The 23,833-nt window shown below is 46.0% G+C and overlaps 1 protein-coding gene across 1 annotated transcript in view; it reads left to right on the top strand.

The window, feature by feature from the left end:
- UNC5C (unc-5 netrin receptor C) overlaps nucleotides 1–23,833 on the top strand; it is a 358,875-nt gene that overhangs the window by 225,949 nt on the left and 109,093 nt on the right. The window contains exon 2 of the mRNA XM_054382839.1: nucleotides 5,338–5,559. Coding sequence (XP_054238814.1) covers nucleotides 5,338–5,559 — 222 coding nt within the window. The remainder of the gene's footprint in view (nucleotides 1–5,337; nucleotides 5,560–23,833) is intronic.

Below are 23,833 nucleotides of genomic sequence, written 5' to 3'. Positions count from 1 at the left end.
GCTGGCATTGGGCATCACCCAGCAGAGCCTGGCTCCAGCCTCTGGGCACTCCCCCTGCACATCTTTATCAACAGCAATGAGGTCACCTCTCAGGCTCCTCCTCTCCAAGCTCCAGAGCCCTCAGCTCCCTCAGGCTCTCCTCATAAGGAAGATGTTCCACTCCCTTCATCAATTTTGTGGCTCTGTGCTGGACTCTCTCAAGCAGTTCCCTGAGATCCTTCTTGAACTGAGGGGTCCAGAACTGGGCACAATATTCCAGATGCAGCCTCAGCAGGGCAGAGTAGAGGAGGAGGAGAACCTCTCTCAACCTACTCACCACAGCCCTTCTAATCCTCCCCAGGATGCCCTTGGCCTTCTTGGCCACAAGAGCACATTGCTGGCTCATGGGCAACCTCCCATCCACCAGGATCCCTTTCCCTTTCACTGCTCTCCAACAGGTCAGTCCCCAGTGTATACTGCTCCAAAGGGTTGTTCTTTCCCAGGTCCAAGATTCTACATCTGCCCTTGCTGAATTTCATTGCTGGTGGTATCTGGCATGCCTGGGTGGGCATGGAGCAGTGGTTTGCCTCCCCACAGTACCTGATTCCATCTTTCTAGGGAATGAAAGGAACACCAAGTGACTTTCTTCTGCAATGCAGAGCAGCTGATAAAGCCCTTTCTTATCTTTCATCAATGAGTATCAGGAGTGGGGGCCCTGAATGCTAATGGAGGTAGGAGCATGATCTTTTTTTCCTGCCAAGCACAGGAAAAAACATTCTTGCTGCTCCTCTTAAGAATCTGCTCTATAAAAAAAAAAAAGAATCTCCTGTGCTGCTGCTAATAGCAACAATATGATGGCAGAGATTGAATGAACATACTTAAGTTTTAAAAAGCCCCCAAAACCTGTCTTAGCTCCCATCTTACAGTTGTTCTGAAATCATGTATATTAAATGCCAGTTCCCAGGCACAAGGCAGCTTCAATGCACTGTGTTTTTGTGACAGTTTGTGTATGGTTTCCATCTATACCCTTCAGATTTAAGAGTGGTTCAGATGCCTCTCGACAGCAATGAGAAAGAGCGTGGGAAAATAAAGCTGGGGTTTATTACTCCTTAAGAGTAAGGTGGAGTTATAGCAAGAATTCAGTAAGAAAACTGGCTTGTACCTCACCATGGAATGCTAGGCAGGTGGAGAGGAACGTGAGATTAGGTTGTTGTGTACTGGGCAGTATTGTGAATCCACTTTGACATAAAAGAAGGTTTAAACATTGGAAGCAGTTACCTTCGGGAGGGAACGCCAAAGCCCACACATTCTCCAAGCTGGTTAAAGAAATAATTTTTAAAACCCACCTGGTTTTTCCTTCCTGTAGCTTGCTGATCCCTCCTTTTAGACTTTCTAGTTGCACCTTTGTTAAGATGTTTGATCAGCAAGTTCCCTGCTGATACAAAATTGAGGGAGGTGGCTGACACCCCATAGGCTGTGCAGCCATCTGATGAGATCTGGTCAGGCTGAGAGCTGGGTGCAGGCAAACCTCAGGAAGTTCAATAAGGACAAGTGCAGGGTCCTGCATCTGGGGAGGAATAACAACAGGCACCAGGACAGCTTAGGGGCTGCCCTGCTGGAAAGCAGCTCCACAGAGAAAGACCTTGGAGTGCTGGTGGGCAGCAAGTTCTGCATGGGACAGCAATGTGCCCTTGTGGCCAAGAGAGCCAATGGGAACCTGGGGGGCAGCAAGAAAAGTGTGGCCAGCAGAGCTAGGGAGGTTCTTCTCCCCCTCCACTCTGCCCTGGTGAGACCACAGCTGCAATCCTGTGTCCTATTTGGGGCTCCCCAGTTCAAGACAGAACAGCAATCTGCTGGAGAGAATCCAATGGAGAGCTATGAGGATGCTTAGGGGACTTGAGCATCTCCCCTGGGAAGATACTGAGAGCCCTGGGGCTGTTTAGTCTGAAGAAGAGAAGGCTGAGAGGGGATCTGATCAATGTCTATCAATAGCTGAGGGGTGGGGGTCAAGTAGAGGGGGCCAGGCTCTTTTGGGTGATGCACAGCAATAAGCCAAGGAATGATGGATACAACTTGAACAGAGAAGGTTTCAGCTCAACATGAGGAGAAACTTCTTTGCAGTGAGGGTGACAAAGCTTTGGAACAGGCTGCACAGGGAGGTTGTGGAGTCTCCTTCTCTGGAGACTTTCCAAACCCACCTGGATGCATTCTTGTGCAGACTCCCCTGGGTGATCCTGATTTGGCAGGGGGGTTTGACTTGATGATATCTGGAGGTCCCTTCCAACATCTAATGTATTGTGACACTGGGAAGATGCAGTTACTTGGTCAGGCAGCGTAAGCATCATGTCTGACTAGGTGCAGAAATCTAGTGGTGAAAATAAATACATTTGTTCTTCCAGTCACCAGAAATTAGTGACGCAATACTTGTTTAATTATAGAACATATGTGTGCTTTGTTAGTTTCCATCTGCCTGCTCGCTGATTTGCAATTAAATGACCAGAAGAAAAAGATATGTCCTGTGGCAATTCAAGGGAAATGATTCATCTCTAATGTTCCTCTGTGTGGATGTCTATGGAGCAGTTCATGCGAGAGGGAGGGAGCAGGGAGGATGGGGAAGTAAGGGTAGAAGGGATGAGGTATGCTGAAAAGCTTCTTGCCTCTGTTCAAACACGTTTTGTTGCTGTGAAACCAAATGTGGACTCCCATTAACTCACTGTAACTCATACTTCTCTTTGGGGAAAAAAAACCAAACAAACAAACTAGGGAGCAAAATGGAACAAGGAAGAAATACCTAACAGGGAGAGGAAATGAAACTGAAGAAAAATGAGGTTGATGTAGTCAGAGTCAAAAAGATACTGCAGGGGGAAAAAAAAGGACATGGTGGGAAAGTGATAAAAATTAAACTGAATATTTGGAGATCACAGAATCACAGAAAACATCCAGTTGGATGAGACTTCAATGCTCACCCAGCCCAAACTTTGACCCAACACTGAAGGGTCAACACTAAACCTAAGCACCAGGTCCACAGGCTGCTTAAAACTGACTAACTAGTGATGGAAACTGAATTAGTAGAGAATGTCACAGATTTTCTTTCTGGTAGAAGAACGCCAGGCCTTATTTAGTGGCTCTTTATTCTATCCTTTGAACCACTTCAGTTCTGTTAGCTTACAGGGTAGCCGGTCAGGCCTGTTGCTCTCATTAAAATGAGACACCTGAAAAATCAGGAATGTTTCTAAATGAATATGAAAAAAAAAAAAAAGAAATAAATCTAAATAATGGCTGAACTGTATTGGTTTAGACTACCCTGTATCCTACACTGTTCTGAGCAATGCTTGCTGCATGACGGCAGAGGGTGGTGATGGGATTTGTGAGGCTTGCAGAATCACAGAATTGTCAGGGTTGGAAAGGACCTCAAGGATCAGCCAGTTCCACCCCCCCTGCCATGGGCAGGGACACCTCACACTACAGCAGGTTGCTCACAGCCACATCCAGCCTGGCTGCAAAAACCTCCAGGGATGAGGCTTCCACCACTTCCCCGGGCAAACTGTTCCAGTGTCTCACCACCCGCATGGGGAAGAATTTCTTCCTAACATCCAATCTGAATCTCCCCATTGCTAGTTTTCCTCCATCCCCCCCAGTCCTATTGCTCCCTGACACCCTAAAAGGTCCCTTTCCAGCTTTCTTGTAGCCCCCTTAAGATACTGGAAGGCCACAATAAGGTGTCCTGGGAGCCTTCTCTTCTCCAGACTGAACAGCCCCAACTCTCTCAGTCTGTCTCCATAGCAGAGCAGCTCCAGCCCTCTGATCATGTTCGTGGCCCTTCTCTGGACACGCTCCAGCACCTCCAGATCCTTCCTGTAGTAGGGGCTCCAGAACTGTAGTTTGTAAAGTTCCTTGTTCTGGGGTGGGGTGCAGACTTTCTCTGCAATAGAGGAGTAAATCATTGTGTATCTCAAGTAAAGCTCTACCCCCCAGTTCCCTTTGGTTGATTACCCATCAGTGGAGGAGAGCGGGAGGGGGAAGAGTTAACTGTCTTCATAAAATGCTCAAGAAATTCATAAAATCTTTTTTTTGTGGGAGGTATTCTCATCACTGATAACAACTTCAAGTCCATATAGCTATGTGAGTGGGTACCATACCACCTTCTAGCCTTTGTCTCATTCCTCTGCTACCGTTCTTCTCTTTCTGCAAAAGCAATGGCTGGAAGGAGAGAGCCTTTCATGCCCCTTGTCATTCTGGACACGATGTGCAGAGGCATGTCTTTAGTATGGGAAGGTAGCTGCCTGACATTTTATCTTCATGAAGATGGGCAGGGAGGAAATAGCTGGCCTCCCTCAGTGTGTTTAGTTTGATGTTCTGTGCTGTTTTATTGATCATCAGCAACGTCAGTCACTCTGTATAACGACAACTGCTTCAGAGACAGAAAGGCAAGGATTAAATATGGCCTTCAGCTTGCTGCGGGTGGATCTGTCCCTAGTTGGTTCCCCTACCAGCCCTTAGCTGCTGGGAGCCACTTGGATGTTCTTGCACACTGATGGCAGGACGGGAGTGGGTGGGAAGAGGGTTATTCTCCACTCTATTCCACATTCACCTGGAATATTGCATCCAGTTTTAGGCTCCCCAGTTCAAGAGGGACAAAGATCTACTGGAGAGTGTCCAATGGAGAGCTACAAAGATGATTAAGGGGTTGAGGTGGAACCTCCTGTGCTGTAGTTTATATCCATTGCTCCTTGTCCTATCACTGGGTGCAACTGAGCAGAGCTTACGCCCTCCTTCTTGACCCCCAGCCCTCAGATATTTATAAACATTGATTAAATCCCCTCTAAATCTTCTCTTCTACAGACTTGCATTTCTCTTCTCCCAGGCTTGCATTTAGTCTTTTGCCCTTCAAGCAGATTTCAAATTGCTCATCTGAAACACCAGGTGCTGTTTCCTATTTGTAGCAGCCTCAGCCAATGTGCCTGCTGTGGATTAGACAGTGTGATAAGGTAGTTCTTGAAAAGTGTGACCTTGAAGGCTCCAAAAGTTTCTGTTATTTCTTTGTATGGTTTTCCAGGCTCCTCTCCCAAGCTTTGTTGCTCACTGCCAGTGAGGATAACAAAGGAACTGTTCCCAGTCACCTGAATGTGCACATCTCTGTCGCATCACATAGAGCAGAGAGAGCTCAGGAGGCAAAGAATGATTTCTTCTTAGTCTGAAAGCAGCAGAGCATTTAGGCCTCACTCTAGGAATGCTTCTAAGCTAACATATTATTTGAAAAATTGCCACTCCTTTTGAAAGGTTCAGAAAGGGCTTTCAAGTCTTTGCCAAGTTGAATTTCGGTTGCTTTATTTGTTCTCTTTTGTCTCTTCTCTACAGACGATGATTTCTTCCATGAGCTTCCAGAAAGTTTTCCGTCGGATCCCCCCGAGCCCTTGCCCCACTTCCTCATCGAGCCTGAAGAGGCTTACATTGTGAAGAACAAGCCTGTGAACCTGTACTGCAAAGCCAGCCCAGCCACACAGATCTATTTTAAGTGCAACAGCGAATGGGTTCATCAGAAGGACCACGTGGTGGATGAGCGAGTAGATGAAACCTCTGGTGAGTCTGCCTGGTGTCGTGCAGGGCTGAGAATTGGAATGGCCTGGTTGACAGTAGGGTGAACATGAGCCAGCAGTGTGCCCAGGTGGCCAAGAAGGCCAATGGCATCCTGGCCTGCATCAGGAATAGTGTGGCCAGCAGGAGCAGGGAAGTCATTCTGCCCTGTGCTCAGCACTGCTTAGACCACACCTTGAGTCCTGTGTCCACTTCTGGGCTCCTCAGTTTAAGAAAGATGTTGAGATGCTGAAACGTTTCCAGAGAAGGGCAACAAAGCTGGGGAGGGGTTTGGAGCACAGTCCTGTGAGGAGAGGCTGAGGGAGCTGGGGGGGTTTAGCCTGGAGAAGAGGAGGCTCAGGGCAGACCTCATTGCTGTCTACAACTCCCTGAAGGGAGGTTGTAGCCAGGTGGGGGTTGGGCTCTTCTCCCAGGCAAGCGGTGACAGAACAAGAGGACACAGTCTCAAGCTGTGCCAGGGGAGGTTTAGGCTTGAGGTGAGGAAGAAATTCTTCCCAGAAAGAGAGACTGGCCATTGGAATGTGCTGCCCAGGGAGGTGGTGGAGTCACCATCCCTGAAAGTGTTTAAAACCAGCCTGGATGAGGCACTCAGTGCCATGGTTTAGTTGATTAGATGGTGCTGGGTGATAGGTTGGATTTGATGATCTCTGGGGTCTTTTCCAACCTGGTTACTTCTCTGATTCTGTGATTCTGTAATTGCAACCTAGGGCACAGCCATAGTGCCTGAGCTGCTCAGAGGGTGGCATGAGGATGACATCCCAAGTCTACACTGCTGCTGCCTTCAGGTTTGCAGTTAGAGAGGCTGGAGAAATTGTCCACCAAGCAGGCTGGGTCTAACCCAGGGCTCAAAAGGACCTCTGTGACACAGTGTTTCTGTTGGGTCAGTTGTGTTATCCTAGCAACTGCAAACTGCCTGTGTTCCTCTTTCCTGGTGTTTGGCCATTCTTTAAGTCTGTGTCACTTAAATACAACAAACAGCTTTCTTCTGCTGGTTTTGAGCCTAACATTCTCTTCTGAGTTCTTTAGGTTGAAAACCAAAGCAAAGTAAAACAAGGCAACCAGACAATCAAATATATGAGATGAACAGGGAAAAAAAAGAAGAAAACAAAAAAAGGAAAGGTCACTTGTGCTTTCTTTTCTAAAGGAGGGGTAATCAGGAGGAAAGGAGACTTAAAATACAGGTGTGATGCTAGCAGTGCATCATCTTGAGATTGGAAATAATGCATGAAAGAGAGAAATGGGGTTTGATTTGCAACAGATTATGTACTCATGGACTGTGAGCCTGTGCCCGGGAATGAAACCTGTGTAGAGATGATTAACTCTTCTTACAGGACAAATTTGTTTCTGTCATTGAGAAAACCAGAGACAACAGCACAGCAATTACATGGGCACAGGAGATAGAATGAGAGTGCAGCCAAACTCTAATTGAAGAAAGTTGCCTGGAGAAGAGAAGGCTCTGGGGAGACCTTTCAGCAGCCTTCCAGTACCTGAAGGGGGCCTACAAAAAAAACAGGAAGGGATCTTTTTTTCCTCTGTGCTCCCAAATAGCAGCAAGACAAAACAAGTAGTCCTGAGCCTGGCCTGATGCCTCACCTAATGCAAAATGGACTTGATGGAGCAAGCCCAGAAAAGGGCCATGAAAATGATCAGAGGGTTGGAGCAGCTCTGCTGGTTGGACAGGCTGAGGGAGCTGGGGGTGTTCAGCCTGGAGAAGAGGAGGCTCTGGGGAAACCTAATAGCAGTCTGCCAGGACCTGAAGGGAGACTACAAAACATCCAGGAAGGGATTTTTTCCCAAGGGCTTGTAGTGATAGGATGAGAGGGAATGGGTTGAAGCTTGATGAGGCTTAATGAGGCCTTGAGCAACCTGGTCTAGTGGAAGGTGTCCCTGCCCATGGCAGAGAGGGTTAGAACTAGGTGATCTTTAAGGTCCCTTCCAACCCAAACCATTCTATGAGTCTGTGAGAAATACAGAACGTAGTGAAAAGGTTAGTTTTTAAGAGAGGAAAGCAAATATTGATCTCCTTTTCCTCTGGGGTGTTTTCTTTATTTTGTAATGGAGAGAAAGTACAAAATTAAGAGTTACAGTTGCATGCACTTTGCACTGTGGGATATTTTTAAACAGTAGGTAAAGCATTGCTGTGAAGAACATGCACTGGGACTCTGTGGGAGTTGTTGCCTTCTGGTTGGAGAGGAAGAGAACAGTAACAGTGACAGGGTGTTCTAGTATCACTTTATTTGATTAAATTAGCCTGAAGAGAGAGCCTAGGAAAAAAAAAATCCCAATGATTGAGTCTGAGAAGCCAGAAGCTTTACAAAGATGATTACATTCTGGGTTTTAATTTTCAGATTCCCTGGAATCTGAGACTTTTTTATTTCCCATGTACATGAAATGCAAAGCCAGGTATGGTCTTTTTTTTTTTTAATGTTTTTACTTGGATATTTTTCTGTGGGCAAATATATATGAAGAAGAAGAAGAACACTGGTTTGGAAAAAAAAAAAACCAAACAACAAAAAAACAAAGATTAAAGTTCTTTTGAGGGAACACATTTTATTTTATGCCTAACTGTCATAAAAGATAACAGCAGGGAAAGTAAAAGGAACCCTGCAGAAATGATGCTTCTAGGGGCAAGAAAAAAAAAAAATCTGTTTTCACAGGGCAGGAAGCTTGATAGCCTCAATAATTTTTAGAGCAATTTGTTAACATTTTCCAGATTACTCTCCCTCTGAAAGAGACCATGGCAAGCACCTTGTTTTGCATGAGTGCTTTTTATGGAGACATTTTCAGACACACACACACCAGTTGTAAGAGAGTTGTGGATGTATAGGAAAGCAGTGTCCTGCACCTCTTTCATTTATCCAGAGGGATTAAATGCTGCTAAACCAAACTCCATGTCCCAGTGATGTACAACAGAGGAAAAACAGAACTCAGGCTGGATGTGAGGAAGAAGTTCTTCCCCATGAGAGTGGTGAGAGCCTGGAATGGGTTGTCCAGGGAGGTGGTTGAGGCTTCATCCCTGGAGGTGTTTAAGGCCAGGCTGGATGAGGCTCTGGCATCCTGCTGTAGTGTGAGGTGTCCCTGCCCATGGCAGGGGGGTTGGAACTGGCTGAGCCTCGTGGTCCCTTCCAAGCCTGACTGATTCTATGATTCCATAAGGACTTTGGTTTTGTCTTTTCCATTTGGGTATGCATTGTAATAGTTTCTCCATGACTGTTAAGGTGAAATGATCTATAGAATCCCTCTTGCACTCTGCTATGCCACTGCCATGTTGTTCTCTCTCCTTCAAGCAAGGAGCAAACCACATTTGGGACTCTTCTAAGTGCTAATTGAATAGACATATTGGGCAGTTCAGCCAGTGTTATTGTTTGCCTACACTTTCTGTCTTCTTTTGCTGGGAAGCATAGGGAGAGGAGGGCTGAGGGAGTTTGCTGATGACCTCCTCTGTGTTTCCAAATAGCAGCAGGACAAAACAAGTCCTCTTGACCCTGGCCTGATGCCTCATGGGAGAGGGGGTTGCAACTGGATGATCCTTGAGGTCCCTTCCAACCCTAACAATTCCATTATTCTAATGCAAAAGGGACCTGGTGGAGCAGGTCTGGAGGAGGGCCATGAAAATGCTCAGGGGGTTGGAGCAGCTCTGCTATGAGGACAGGGAGCCTGGGGGTGTTCAGCCTGGAGAAGAGGAGGCTCCAGGGAGACCTAATAGCAGCCTGCCAGGACCTGAAGGGGGTTACAGGAAGGCTGCAGAGAGACTGTTTGCAAAGGGCTGCAGGGACAGGACGAGGGACAATGGCTTCAAGTGAGAGAAGAACAGATTTAGGTTGGATGTTAGGAACAAGTTCTTTACCATGAGGGTGGTGGAACACTGGAAGAGGTTTCCCAGGGAGGTGGCTGGTGCCCTGTCCCTGGAGATACTGAAGGTGAGGCTGGACAGGGTTCTGGGCAACCTGATCTAGTTGGGGATGTCCCTGCTGACTGCAGAGGGGGTTGGACTGGATGACCTTTGGAGGTCCCTTCCAACCCAGATCGTTCTGGGATTCTGTGCAAATGAACAGGCTCATCTGAGCAAGATCAAAGGGCACCCTGAGGGGAGCTCTGCTAAGGAGCAGGTGGAGTTGTTAATCACTTTTTTGAATACCAGTGCTGAAGAACTTAATTTAGGAACCCAAATACAAAATTCAAGTGCCTCCTTACCCTGAGTAAGCACAGCTCAGGGAGAGGAATGTGAAGAGGTAGTGTTTTACTTGTTTTCTCCAACCCACAGATCTTTCTTTGCTTTCCTACTGCTTTCTCCTTCTGCATATCTTCCTTCCTTAATCCCTTTTTGCTTCTTGACCTGCTGTAGCCTTGCAATTCTCTGTATTATTTTTTCAGGAGTCCAACAGATAAGGAAACAAAAGCTATTTTTGTGAACAAACATGACCAATATCCCTTTTACTTCGCTTAGAAGGTGACAATTGATGTTAAATGCTGCAGTTACACTTATCCTGCTTATACTTTGCCTCTCTGGGGTGGCATACCTCAGGTTTATGTTAGTAGGGCAGCCACATATCATAAATAAGGATTGCTTTCATTCCACTGATGTCACAAGTCATTTCATTTTCTGTCATTGGATCAAATCCATTACAAACACTTGATTCAAAATAATTACTTCTCACCAACAGATTGCCAGGTTTTTAGCTCCAGTACTCTGCCCTAATCCAACTCATTTCATTGTGTATCTCTTCCCAAACGCTTCCATTAATGGTTTTGAGATGTGGGTTAGAATTGGTCATAGAATCACAGAATGGTCCAGGCTGGAAGGGACCTTCAAAAGTCATCCAGTCCAACCTCCCTGCAGTCAGCAGGGACATCCCCAACTAGATCAGGTTGCCCAGGGCCTCATTGAGCCTCACTTTGAGTATCTCCAGGAAAGCAGCTGTCCATTTTCTTAATTCAAAGTGTATCCTATCTTTGGAATTATGGTGAAACAAACTGGTGCAGAAGGAAGAGGGCAACTATATTTTTGCAAAGAACTGGAATTCTCCAGGGAAATGCAGGCTATTTACTTAAAAAAAAAGTATATGAACAAACCCACACTTTTTTTCCTATTGACATTTGGATTGCAGTCTTTTGTGTCACTGGGGCTGTCTTGTGGTTGCCTGTCACTCCTTGTAGCCTGCTGGGCAGCTCTCCCAGGGAAGAGGAGCCCTGTGGTCATCACTGTTGGCAAGAGAAGTTCTCTCTTCTTGCAGTTTGCATTCTCCAAAATCAGCTGTTGGGAACGTAGTCCCCAGCACACTCATGTCAAGGGAATACCTGACAAGAAAGTTGCTGCAAGTAAGCAAAAGTTTCCACTTTTATCTTGAATTATTATGGTATTTTGATAAGGGGGAAAAAAAACCCACGCACACAAAAAAAAAAATGAACAAAACCAAACCAAACCCAACCAAAGAACCCAAACTAACCAACCAAAAAATCCAAGCAACCTAAACCAACCAGCCAAAAAATACCCAAACAACCCAAACCAACCAACCAAAAAAACCCAAGCAACCCAAATGAACCAAACAAAAAACCCCCAAACAACCTAAACCAACCCAGCAAAAAAACCCCAAACAACCCAAACCAAACAAAAAACTCAAACCAACCCAATAAAAAAACTCAAACAACCCAAAACAACCCAGCAAAAAACCCCAAACAATCCAAACCAACCAAGCAAAAAGAACTCAAACAACCCAAACCACCTAAACAAAAAAGACAAACAACTCAAACCAACCAAAAAAACCCAAACTAAATCAACCGAACAAAAAAGACAAACAACCCAAACCAACCAAACAAAAAACCCCAAACAACCCAAATTAACCAAACAAAAACCCCAAACCACCTAAACAAAAAAAAAAAAAAGAACCCCATCCAAACAAAAATAACCCTAAACAACCCAAACCAACCAAACAATAAGAACCCAAACAACCCAAAGCAACCAAGCAAAAAAAACCCCAAACCAACCAAGCAAAAACTCCCAAACCAACCAAACACAAAAAAACCCCAAACCAACCAAACAAAAAGAATCCAAACAATCCAAACTAACCAAACAATAAAAAACCCCAAATCAACCAAACAAAAAACCCCAAACAATCCAAGCCACTAAACAAAAAACCCCAAACCAACCAAACACAAAAAAACCCCAAACAACCCAAACCAACCAAATAAAAATACCCTCACACAACCTGTTTGGAAGCCTCTTGAGAAGCACAGAAAGGCAGAGGATCACCATTTTCTAGGCTATAACTTCAAAATGGTGATGATTTTTGTTGAAGTGCATGGAGAAATCAAGAGGTCAATCCTGACTTAAAGAAGGAACATAACCTTTTTATATAGGGAATAAGAACATTTGCTTCCAGGAGGCAATCTGCTTGTGAGCAATACAAACCCACACCCCAAAACCCAGGGTGGTTATCTTTTTGAATAGAAGACTGAAGTTTTTAAGTTGAGACTCACTTATAATACATGTGTTAACATAGGAGTAATTTCTTATTTAATCAAACTGTTGCATGTGGGGGAGTTGTCACTGCAAGTCTGTGTGGAAGGCTGCTTCTAGCTCTTATTCCTAGACATCTTTACGTGTTCACAGACATTTACACTTGCCCATTCTTCTGTTAGTGCAAGTTCTGCATGGGACAGCAATGTGCCCTTGTGGCCAAGAGAGCCAATGGGATCCTGGGGGGCAGCAAGAAAAGTGTGGCCAGCAGGGCTAGGGAGGTTCTGCTCCCCCTCTGCTCTGCCCTGCTGAGACCACAGCTGCAATCCTGTGTCCAGTTTGGGGCTCCCCAGGTCAAGAGAGACAGAGACCTGCTGGAGAGAGTCCAAGGGAGAGCCAGGAGGATGCTTAGGGGACTTGAGCATCTCCCCTGGGAAGAGAGCCTGAGAGCCCTGGGGCTGTTTAGCGTGGAGAAGAGAAGGCTGAGAGGGGATCTGATCAATGTCTGTCAATAGCTGAGGGGGGATTGTCAGGTGGAGGGGGCCAGGCTCTTTTGGGTGGTGCACAGTGATAAGCCAAGGAACAATGGAGACAAACTTGAACATAGGAGGTTTCAGCTCCACATGAGGAGAGACTTCTTTAGACTGAGGGTGACAGAGCCCTGGAACAGGCTGCCCCCTGCCCAGAGGTTGTGGAGTCTCCATCTCTCGACACATTTCAACCCCACCTGGATGCATTCCTGTGTGGACTCCCCTGGGTGCTCCTGCTTTGGCAGAGGGGGTGGACCTCATGATCTCTGGAGGTCCCTTCCAACCTCTAATGTACTGTGGTCCTGTGATACTGTGCTAGTGCTGTTCTTCCTTCCCTACGGGAGAGTCTGCCCAGCCATATTTACAGACAGCAGCTGCAGACTTCACAAACCCTCTGCTCTCATTCTGCTCAGCTGACTGAGATGGACTCTTCCAGCCTTGGAGTTTGCTCTGTCCTTCAGGCTGTTCAGGGATGCTAACAAGGAGGCCCAGAAGGAGCTACTCTTCTTGCAAGTTAATCCTGCTCATGCACTTCCTGAGTAATGATGGGCCTGTGGGAAGAGTCATTTGCCCATTCCAAATTTTCCATGGATTCACCATGTATATCCATGCAAATCACTCACTGTCTCTGTTATATACCTTTGGGACCAAAAGATAAAAGCTTTAAGATGTTTATTCATTTCTTATTGCAACATTAACTTCCTCTCTGCAGCTGTTTGCCTAATTCTCCTGAAGGTTTCCTGTGGGCTTCTAGAAAAACAAATCTGAGACAGGAAACAAAGTTATTTAAAATAATAATCAGAGGAGTATGGATGCTTATTGCATTCATCTGAAGCATTTGAAGATACTGTTCTGAATATCCCAGCCTACACTTTCTCTCCCTGCAGGTTTCTCCTTCATTAAGCCCTTTGTTACACACCTGTACTCCCAGGAATTCCCTTAAAACTATCTTCTGACATCATTCCACCCACCACAGGTTCAGAGTAGCCATGTCAATACTTTCTTTTTCCATCCATGTCCCATGGCTCCTTTGGAACCAATGCCTTTTGTGTGGGATCTGAAGCCCCCGTGGTGAGGGTGGTGTGGTGTCTGAAAGGCTATTAAATGCCAGGTTGGTTTGGAAGGGAGTCCCAGAGGTTAGCCTCCATCTTACATCCACTGCCCTGGATACAGGAATGGCAGAAAAGAGCAGAGCCAAGGCGTTGTGTCTTTGTCAAACTGAAGTGCTGCAGTCAGTAGCACCCAGGCAGAACAAGCACAGGAACATTTGCTTCCTATAAATGTAGGGGGTTTTCAGGTAATTAAATATGAGAATGAGTAAGCTGGAGCACCTCTCCTATGAGGACAGGCTGAGAGAGATGGGGTTGTTCAATGTGGAGAGGAGAAGGCTCTGAGGAGACCTTCTTGTGGCCTTCCAATATCTGAAGGGGGCTCCAAGAAAGCTGGGGGGGGACACATTTTAGGGTGTCAGGGAGTGATAGGGCTGGGGGGAATGGAGCAAAGCTAGAAATGAGTAGATTCAGATTGGATGTTAGGAAGAAATTCTTCCCCATGAGAGTGGTGAGACACTGGCAGAGGTTGCCCAGGGAGGTGGTGGAAGCCTCATCCCTGGAGGTTTTTGCAGCCAGGCTGGATGTGGCTGTGAGCAACCTGCTGTAGTGTGAGGTGTCCCTGCCCATGGCAGGGGGGTTGGAACTGGCTGATCCTTGAGGTCCCTTCCAACCCTGACAATTCTGTGATTCTATGATAGGAACCAGCAGGACTGCTATATACCTGCAAGTTTACATACAGCTCTGTCTCTTCAGGTTTTCATGGAATACCTTACACAGTTCCTCATGGTTTCTCATCTCTCATCATAGAATCATAGTGTCTCACCACCCTCATGGTGAAAAACTTCTTCCTAACATCCAATCTGAATCTACCCATTTCTAATTTTGCTCCATCCCCCGCAGTCCTATCACTCCCTGACACCCCGAAAAGTCCCTCCCCAGATTTCTTGTAGCCCCTTTAAGATTCTGGAAGGCCATGAAAAGGTCTCCTCAGAGCCTTCTCTTCTCCAGACTGAACAGCCCCAACTCTCTCAGTCTGTCTCCAGAGCAGAGCAGCTCCAGCCCTCTGCTCATCCTCATGGCCCTTCTCTGGACACCTTCCAGCACCTCCAGATCCTTCTTGTAACAGAGGCTCCAGAACTGGAGACTCCAGGTGAGCTGAGCAGAGGGGGGAGAATCCCCTCCCTGGCCCTGCTGGCCACACTTCTCTTGCTGCAGCCCAGGCTCTGCTTGGCTCTCTGGGCTGCAAGTGCTCACTGCTGGCTCCTGTTGAGCTTCTCATCCCCCAGCACCCCCAAGGCCTTTTCTTCAGGGCTGCTCTCCAGCCAGTCCCTGCCCAGCTTATATCAGTGCTTGGGATTGCCTCGACCCAGATCCCTCTTCATACTTTGTGAGAGCAGAAAGGGAGTCTTTTGTCAGTCTCTTCTGTGTTTCTTCTTCCCCCTGAACACTGATATTTAAGCCCACACAGCTTCTTCTACAGTTTGCTCCCAGGTTTTGAGTTTAGAGAGGATCTTGGTGGTTAATTGTTGTTTTTGGCTTCCCAATGACTTTTATAAAGATGTCTTTGTAATGAGTGCTGACATTGCACCTGAGCTGATTGCTGTGCCCTCCTCTGAAGCTGATTGCCAGGCCTGTAGAATAATGCTGCCTGGAACGGTGGCAGGATTTCTTTAGGGTTTAGTTTTAATCCTTTTGTTCTTCAGCTGAGGTGGAAACCAGTACTGGAATTTAGTCAGAGTGGGTACCCAGGAAAAAAAAAATTAAGGCAGCCAAACTTACAGAGATATTGATGACAGCATTTACTTACATAAAGAAAAATGTCTTGTTTTCATGTCAAAGTCTCATGGATCTGCAGAGCAGCTTGCTCACATCCCTCGTGCCTCACTGTAGCTGGATGGGGATCAGGAGTTGTGCTGTACCCAGAAACATGTACACAAAAAAAAGGACTTCTGTGATCACCAGGCTGCCATTTCATACACCTTGCTGTGGTGTTTCTTTTATTTGCTGCAAACTAAGAAAAAAAAAAAAATCTCTGCTGTTCTGAAGTTGATGCCCTGGCACAGCCCTGAAAACACACTGGACAGGAGAGCAGACAGTAAAATCCCAGAGCTTCATCTCTGTCTGGAGAATGTCACTTCACTTGACAGCACACAGGGCAAAGCTGCTTTGAAAGCAGATACTTGCCTTTTTCTTTTCTTTTCTCTTTTCCCTCTTTTTCTTTATTTCTTTTTTCTTTTTCCATGATACCAAAGCCAGCTGTGAAATGCCATCCCAAGCATGCAGAACAACAACTGCTAAAAACCAGCAGGGCTTTTACACTTCTCCCCCAACCTGCTGTTCCTGCACATCGTGGACTGAAAAACAGCAAAACAACTGCTGAGGAAGGCCCCCTTGCTCCCACAATAGCTGCATCAGATGCTGAACTGTGTCATCACATCAAACTCACTCAAATAAGTCGTCTTCACTTTGGCTCTGCTTCTCAAAACCACAGAGGGTGGGTGTGGTACATGAGCACATACTGCAGGTACAGATTTTTACCCTACATGTGTATGTCAGGAAGTTAAGAGCATAAAGATTCAACCAGGATAAGTGCAGAGTCCTGCATCTGGGAAGGAATAATAATAACAAACATCATGAAAAGCTAAAAAAAATATTTGCTAATTATCACATCCAGTTACAGATCCTCTCTCAAGCAGTCAGTATGGGACTCCTTTCATTGTGCCCTAGCCATCAACAATACATTGCACACATTTATATATATTAAACCAACTTGTGCTGGTGTAATTGCACCAGTACTGCATCAAGAGGAGCATGTCCAGCAGATCCAGGGAGGTTCTCTTACCCCTTTACTCTGCCCTGGTGAGGCCTCACCTGGAATATTGCATCCAGTTCTGGGCTCCCCAGTTCAAGAGGGACAGGGATCTGCTGGAGAGAGTCCAAGAGAGGGCTACAAGGATGATTAAGGGACTGGAGCACTGCCCTATGAGGAAAGACTGAAAGCCCTCAGGCTGTTCAGACTGGAGGAGAGAAGATAGAGAGGGGATCTGATCAATGTCTATAAATATCTGAGGGCTGGGTGTGAAGAGAGAGGGCACAGACTCTGCTCAGGACAAGGGGCAATGGATGGAAACTCCAGCACAGGAGGTTCCACCTCAATGTGAGGAAGAACTTCTTGACTGTGAGGGTCCCAGAGCCCTGGAGCAGGCTGCCCAGAGAGGTTGTGGAGTCTCCTTCTCTGGAGCCTTTCCAGCCCTGTCTGGATGTGTTCCTGTGTGACCTGTGCTGGATTCTGTGGTCCTGCTCTGGCAGGGGGGTTGGACTCGATGATCTCTGGAGGTCCCTTCTAAACCCTAACATCCTGTGAAACTATGACCATCTTGGTGGATATTCTTATGTAAAGATTTACACACATATCCATTTATTGTTCATTTCCCTGCCTCCACCCCCCACACCCCCCCATACACACACACGATTCAGAGGAAGTGTAAACATTCTATTCAAAATTCAGATGCTCTCAGTTGGCTTCACAGATGTTTGAAGTTCAATAGACTTTGTTGAATTTATTTATTTTCTTTTTTTCCCCATAATTTCCTCAGCTTCTTCTAGTGAAGTGCTAAACAACCATTATTCCTTTTTTTTTTTTTTCCCCTGCACATTGAAATTCATCTCGAGGCTCTAAACTGCCTCCAAAGTGCTTCAATTTTACATGAGCACTAAGCTGGGGACTGGGAAGCACTACCAACTGCTGAAGGCCCAGATCATTAGAAAGAGCATGTAAATCCCCTGAACCAGAAATAAAAAGTGCAGAGATTTTCTTTGTGAAGTCTCGACTGCAGGTTTAAGTAAGACATGAACCATTGGTACTCCTTCTTTTTTTTTCTCCTGGCCCTTGGGGGGAAAAAAAAATCAACATCTTTTATCATTTGCACATGCCTCAACCAAAAGAAGGGAAGATTTGGCTTTGACCCAAAAGCTGGAGCTGTTAAGAGCTCATACTCATGCTTTACTATCACAGTCTCACAGTATATCAGAGGTTGGAAGGGACCTCAAGAGATCATCAGGTCCAAACCCCCTGCCAGAGCAGGAGCACTTAGGGTAGTCCACACGGGAATGCATCCAGGTGGGTTTGGAAAGTCTCCAGAGAAGGAGACTCCACAACCCCCCTGGGCAGCCTGCTCCAGGGCTCTGTCACCCTCACTGTTGAGGTGAAATCTTTTATGTTCAAGTTTGCCTCCATTGTTCCTTGTCTTATCACTGTGAACCACCAAAAAGAGCCTGGCCCCTCCCCTTGACCCCCACCCCTCAGCTATTGATAGACATTGATCAGATCCCTCTCAGCCTTCTCTTGTGCAGACTAAACAGCCCCAGGGCTCTCAGTCTCTCTTCCCAGGGGAGATGCTCAAGTCCCCTAAGCATCCTCCTGGCTCTCCCTTGGACTCTCTCCAGCAGGTCTCTGTCTCTCTTGACCTGGGGAGCCCCAAACTGGACACAGGATTGCAGCTGTGGTCTCAGCAGGGCAGAGCAGAGGGGGAGCAGAACCTCCCTAGCCCTGCTGGCCACACTTTTCTTGCTGCCCCCCAGGCTCCCATTGGCTCTCTTGGCCACAAGGGCACATTGCTGTCCCATGCAGAACTTGCTGCCCACCAGCACTCCAAGGTCTTTCTCTGTGGAGCTGCTTTCCAGCAGGGCAGCCTCTAACCTGTCCTGGTGCCTGCTGTTATTCCTCCCCAGATGTAGGACCCTGCACTTGTCCTTGTTAAACATCACTATACAGATGACCTCTTTACTTCCCACTCCCTGTAAACAGCACCAGGCTGACAGAGGATTGTTTGGTGCTGCTGCTCAGGGTTGCTTTAGTGTCGAGATGGCTTGAGTCAAGATGCTTCCACTTGTGTTTGTGCTCTTAGACCTTAGGCTATGTGAGTTCAGAAATGATGATGCCCCTGGCTGAACACAAAAATATGCTTGTGCTGAGGTTTTCTTTGGAGTCCTGCTACACTGGAGCATGATGGTTGCTTTTGCACAGGAAAAAAAAAAAAGAAAGCAGCAACAGTAGGCACCTGGTTTCTGTGTGGCAGAGAACAACACATTTTGGAGCAACGTGTGCTTGTTAGCAAAAAAATGCTATTGACGAGAAAATAGTCTTCATTAAATAGAAAAATGGGAGAGGGGGTGAGTTTTCCTTTGTCTCTGTACTGTATATAGGCTGAGAACAAACAATCCAGTGCTGTTCTGAAGTGTTAAATGGCAATAGTTCAAGGCTTACATAAAGCAATAACAATTGGGGGCCAAGGATGGCCAGGGGAGCAAGTAGCTGTGGGGCTATTTTACCTTCCCTGGAGGGGACAAGCCCACAGGGCTGTACTGCCCACCTCCACCATGCCAGCGAGGACCAGGGTGTGTGGTTTGCTTTCCACCAGCATCCAAGAACTCAGCTTTGAGATGTTCCCTGCATCTTACACAATTTAGTCCTTGAAATGTTAATGGGAGAAGAACAAACCTGCCTTGTTCTCACTAAAGGAAAATAATACTCAAGCAGAATGTGTGTTCTTTAATTCCAGTTCAAAGTGAAATCCCTCTGAAGACAGCCCTTTGTAATTTTTGTGTGTAAATCAGTTTTAAAAATAGTTGGAGAGCTGAGATCTTAGCTCAACTTCTTATTGCTGGTTAGATATCATCATAGGATCACAGGATGTTAGGGGTTGGAAGGGCCCACCAGAGATCATCAAGTCCAACTCCTCTGCCAGAGCAGGACCATAGAATCTAGCACAGGTTGCACAGGAATGCATCCAGATGGGGATGGAAAGTCTCCAGAGAAGGAGACTCCACAACCTCTCTGGGCAGCCTCTTCCAGTGCTCTGGGACCATTACAGTGAAGAAGTTCCTCCTCATGTTGAGGTAGAACCTGCTGTGGAATTGATGCAAACCAATCCATAGCTAACTGATGCAAACCAATGCAACCTTGCTATCAGTTTTAAGGCAAACTGGTCTCCATTAGGCTGTTGCCTTCATCTGCATTCATTTAAGAAGGCTTCTGTTTCCTCAAGTTCTGCAAAAACAGCTGGAAGCCTTTAGCTGAAACGTTCAAGGCAGTATTTGTGGGGAAATTGTGATCTTCATGCAGTCATTGCACATCACCAGCCAGCCACGATTTATGGCAAAGCAGTGCTGAGGCAAATCCAGGTGCAGGCTCTGAGAGTGTGACGGATTGCTGGGTGTTAAAGCTGTTTGCTCTTTTAAGCCATCTCTTATGTCTCTATGTCTCCTCTCTCCTTTGTTAAGATTCCAGATTCTCTGTATAGAAAACAAGCTACAGGTGAAGTGTGCCATTATGCAATCATCTCTGAGCCATTAGGATGCACAGAGTACATTTTTCTCAGCAAGAGCTTTGATATTTGAAGTCATTCTTTATGTGCATAGCCTATTGCTGCTTAATTTTTTTTCAGCACCAAGCTCCATAGCTTCAATACTCTGATATGTTTGAGCAGGGTAACTCTCTGACTGTGAGGGATCCACCTCTGCAGGAAGGTAAATAAATTCCAGTCCTGCCAGAGCAGTGATTTTAGTTTCACCTTTATAAATAGTTTATTTGACTGAGTGAAGTGCTACAAAATAAGTTGTTTAGAGCACTTATGCTGAGTGATTAAATAGATCAGCCAGGTCATTCTGGCAAGGAAAAAGGGCACCAACCCTGCATGTGTTTCAAGGTGGTTTGGATGTGGTGCTTGGGGATATGGTTTAGGGGTGAACCTTGTAGAGTAGGGTTAATGGTTGGATTTGGTGATCCTGAGGGGCTTTTCCAACTGAATGTTTCTGTGATTTCTGTGATCTTCCTTCTTGGCTTTGGTCACTGAATTCTTACCATCGGAGAACAACCTAATGACAAAAGTTTGCATAATAAGAGAGCAATTTGTTTACCTTTTGTTAAGTCTGTTCACAGTCATACTACTGGGGTGTATGGTCCCAGCCATTTTCATGAAGTGGGTTCATGATCTGTGGAAAATTTTAAAGATACAGCCTAAAACTACCACATGAAGCAAACAATGGAGTGCTGATTTAAGGATTTTGAGATGAAGATTTGTATGAAATATAAGAAAAATGGGGTCTGTGAGAACTGAAAATGCTTACATTCACAGAATTGTCAGGGCTGGAGGAGACCTCAAAAATCAGCCAGTTCCAACCCCCCTGCCATGGGCAGGGATACCTCACACTACAGCAGGTTGCCCAGAGCCTCATCCAGCCTGGCCTTAAAAACCTCCAGGGATGAGGCTTCCACCACCTCCCTGGGCAACCTCTGCCAGTGTCTCACCACCCTCATGGGGAAGAATTTCTTCCTAACATCCAATCTGAATCTACCCATTTCTAGTTTTGCTTCATTCCTCCCAGTCCTATCACTCCCTGAGAGCCTAAAAAGTCCCTCCCCAGCTTTCTTGGAGCCCCCTTCAGATCCTGCAAGGCCACAAGAAGGTCTCCTGGGAGCCTTCTCTTCTCCAGACTGAACAGCCCCAACTCTCTCAGTCTTTCTTCATAGGAGAAGTGCACCAGCCCTTTGATCATCTTCGTGGCCCTAGTAATATTAACAAACTGATTAGAATATTCAAAAGAAGTAATACACAGTACACTTGCTCTCCACTTGCTGACTTATGCCTAGCCAGTTCTTGAGCAGTTTTTCCCCAAGGTTATATACTGAAACAACATCTCACACTGCATGGAATATTCCTTTAGCCAGTTTGGGTCAGCTGCCCTGGCTGTGTACCCTCCTAACTTCTTGTACCCCTCCAGCCTTCTCACTGGCAGGGCATGAGAAGCTGAAAAGTCCTTGATTTAGCACAGGCACTACTTAAAACACAGGTCTCTACCCTCGGTGTCCCCATTGCACAGAAGGAAGGGAGATTCGGGGATACATGCAACTGGGGGACCTTCTTGTGGCCTTCCAGTATCTGAAGGGGGCTTACAAGACATCTAGGGAGGGACTTTTTAAGGTGTCAGGTAGTGACAGGACTGGGGGAATGGAGCAAAACTCGATGTGGGTAGATTCAGATTGGGTGTTAGGAAGAAATTCTTCCCCAGGAGGGTGGTGAGACCCTGGCACAGGTTGCCCAGGGAGGTGGTGGAAGCCTCATCCCTGGAGGTTTTTGCAGCCAGGCTGGATGTGGCTGTGAGCAACCTGCTGTAGTGTGAGGTGTCCCTGCCCATGGCAGGGGGGTTGGACCTGGCTGATCCTTGAGGTCCCTTTCAACCCTGACAATTCTGTGATTCCATGTTTCTATGAATCAGTGCCTGTCTAGGCTGAGAGGTTCACTACTGTTGGCTCCCTCTCTGCCCATACAGAAACATTCAGGAGGGTGCTCTGAGTACTGATTTCCAGAAATTGAGGGTGTGAAGGCTTGGAAGTTACCCACATGAAGATGGGTTCTATTTCCATACTTATTTACAGTGCCTGTGATGCACCTGCACTCTATATGCATGCCTTACAGTAATGCCTTTTTCCAGACCAATAGGTCATGAAGTTCCATCTCCTTGAGAAATGTGTTCTATGGTGTATGTGATTACTAATTAGTGAAATACCTTCTGGGCAACTGAAGGCATAAAAACGCAGAAATTTGTTTGAACTTCTACTTACAGAGAAAATAAACAAATTATCCACAAAGGTACTAAGAGTTTTTACAGGCAGTTCAGGCTTGCAACTGAAAAGCTCCTGTTTAGTGCTGTGCCAGAGGGTCAACCATGTGCCAATATAAAGCTCCCACAAAAATTGCACTGTCAAAGGCCTGAGAAATATTTTCACCTGTGGGGTGTAAATATCAAACGCCAAACATCTATGGCAGCCAAAATCCATCAAAATAATTTATTGGCTGCCAATTGAGGTGTAGCTACCAACTCCATGACCTGGGCTGACTCCAGCCTGGATAATTACATTGGATTAATTGATAGTGATCTTTTGTTTTCAGACATTTGCAATGATCATTTTGTGTGTGTGTGTTTGTGTGTGTGTGTGTTTGTGTGTGTGTGTGTTTGTGTGTGTGTGTGTGCAGTAGTCATGATGGGTTGCAGAACCTTGTAAGACATTTGTATTTCTGGCTGGAAAGAAAGGAGTCTGATTGTCAAATCTGCTCCTGTGTGGTGGGTTGAAAATTCCACCCCTCCAACATTAACTTTGCCAGACTAGCTCAGTTTGGAAGCAAATGGAAGCTGTATTTACAAGCCAGACTACTATCTACAATGGGATGCAATGAATGTGTACAAATGTACAGGATTTACAGTATTTACAGGGATCTACAATTAACAAAACAGCACAAGGAACCCTTTCCTTGGTCATCAGGCTAGGGAAGCTGCCTCCCTGCCTCCCCACCCCACACCCCTGCAGAAGGAAGGGAAGAGAGAAAAGCAGAGAACATTAATACCAGACAAAACAAATGCAGCCACAGTCAACAAAGCCTGTTAGAATCTCCCCAGCCAAGAAGCAAGAAGAAAAGGACAGAACAGAGCTAGAGATTGTTTTGGGAACCAAATCTCATGGGAGATATCCCTCCAATGGAATTGTTTAGAATAATCATTGTTTCCTTTTTACACCCAGTAGTGGTTTTCTTTACATTTTTACTACTTTCTGCTCGAAATCTGTGCAAATTTTGAAGGCATTGCCCTAAAGTGCCACATCCTATAAAAGTCCTTGGGCAATTTGCCAGTTGCTTTGGCGGGTGCAATGTGGACCCCATAACTTCCTGCTGCAGTCCCTAATAATCTGCCCTAACATCATACAATTACATCACATTTGCATACATTAAAAAAGATAACATTTCTGCCTCTGAAGACCAGATAATTTACCTCAGCAGCTAAGTGAAGTGCCTGGGGACCCCGGGTGAATGAAGTGTGCCTTTGCTTGATTGTGTTTCTAGGAGACAGCTTGCAATAAAAGACCGTGTGTATAAAACACAATTCCCTCTTCATGCTTCCTTTTGCTCCAGGAGGGGTAGTAATTTTATTTTGATCTATGCCATCAGCTAGCACCTCCTCTCCCCTGTGCTCTTCTGACTGCACACACTAGCAGGAGGCAGGCTGAGCAAGGCTTCCTCCACCCTCTGTCCCTTAATCCCTCATTAACATGCAAATGCAGAAAAATAAGTGAAGTTCTGGTTCCTTCCTATTCCTTTTCAGAGCCTGAGTGGTATTGATCCCAGAGATACACTTACTTTGTTGAAATAACTAATCCTGGATTTTGC

Source organism: Indicator indicator, chromosome 8, assembly GCF_027791375.1.
Source record: "Indicator indicator isolate 239-I01 chromosome 8, UM_Iind_1.1, whole genome shotgun sequence".
In the NCBI taxonomy this organism is placed as follows: Eukaryota; Metazoa; Chordata; class Aves; order Piciformes; family Indicatoridae; genus Indicator; species Indicator indicator.
The sequence above is the reverse complement of the archived record's forward strand: the minus strand, read 5'-3'. Positions and strand labels throughout refer to the sequence as shown.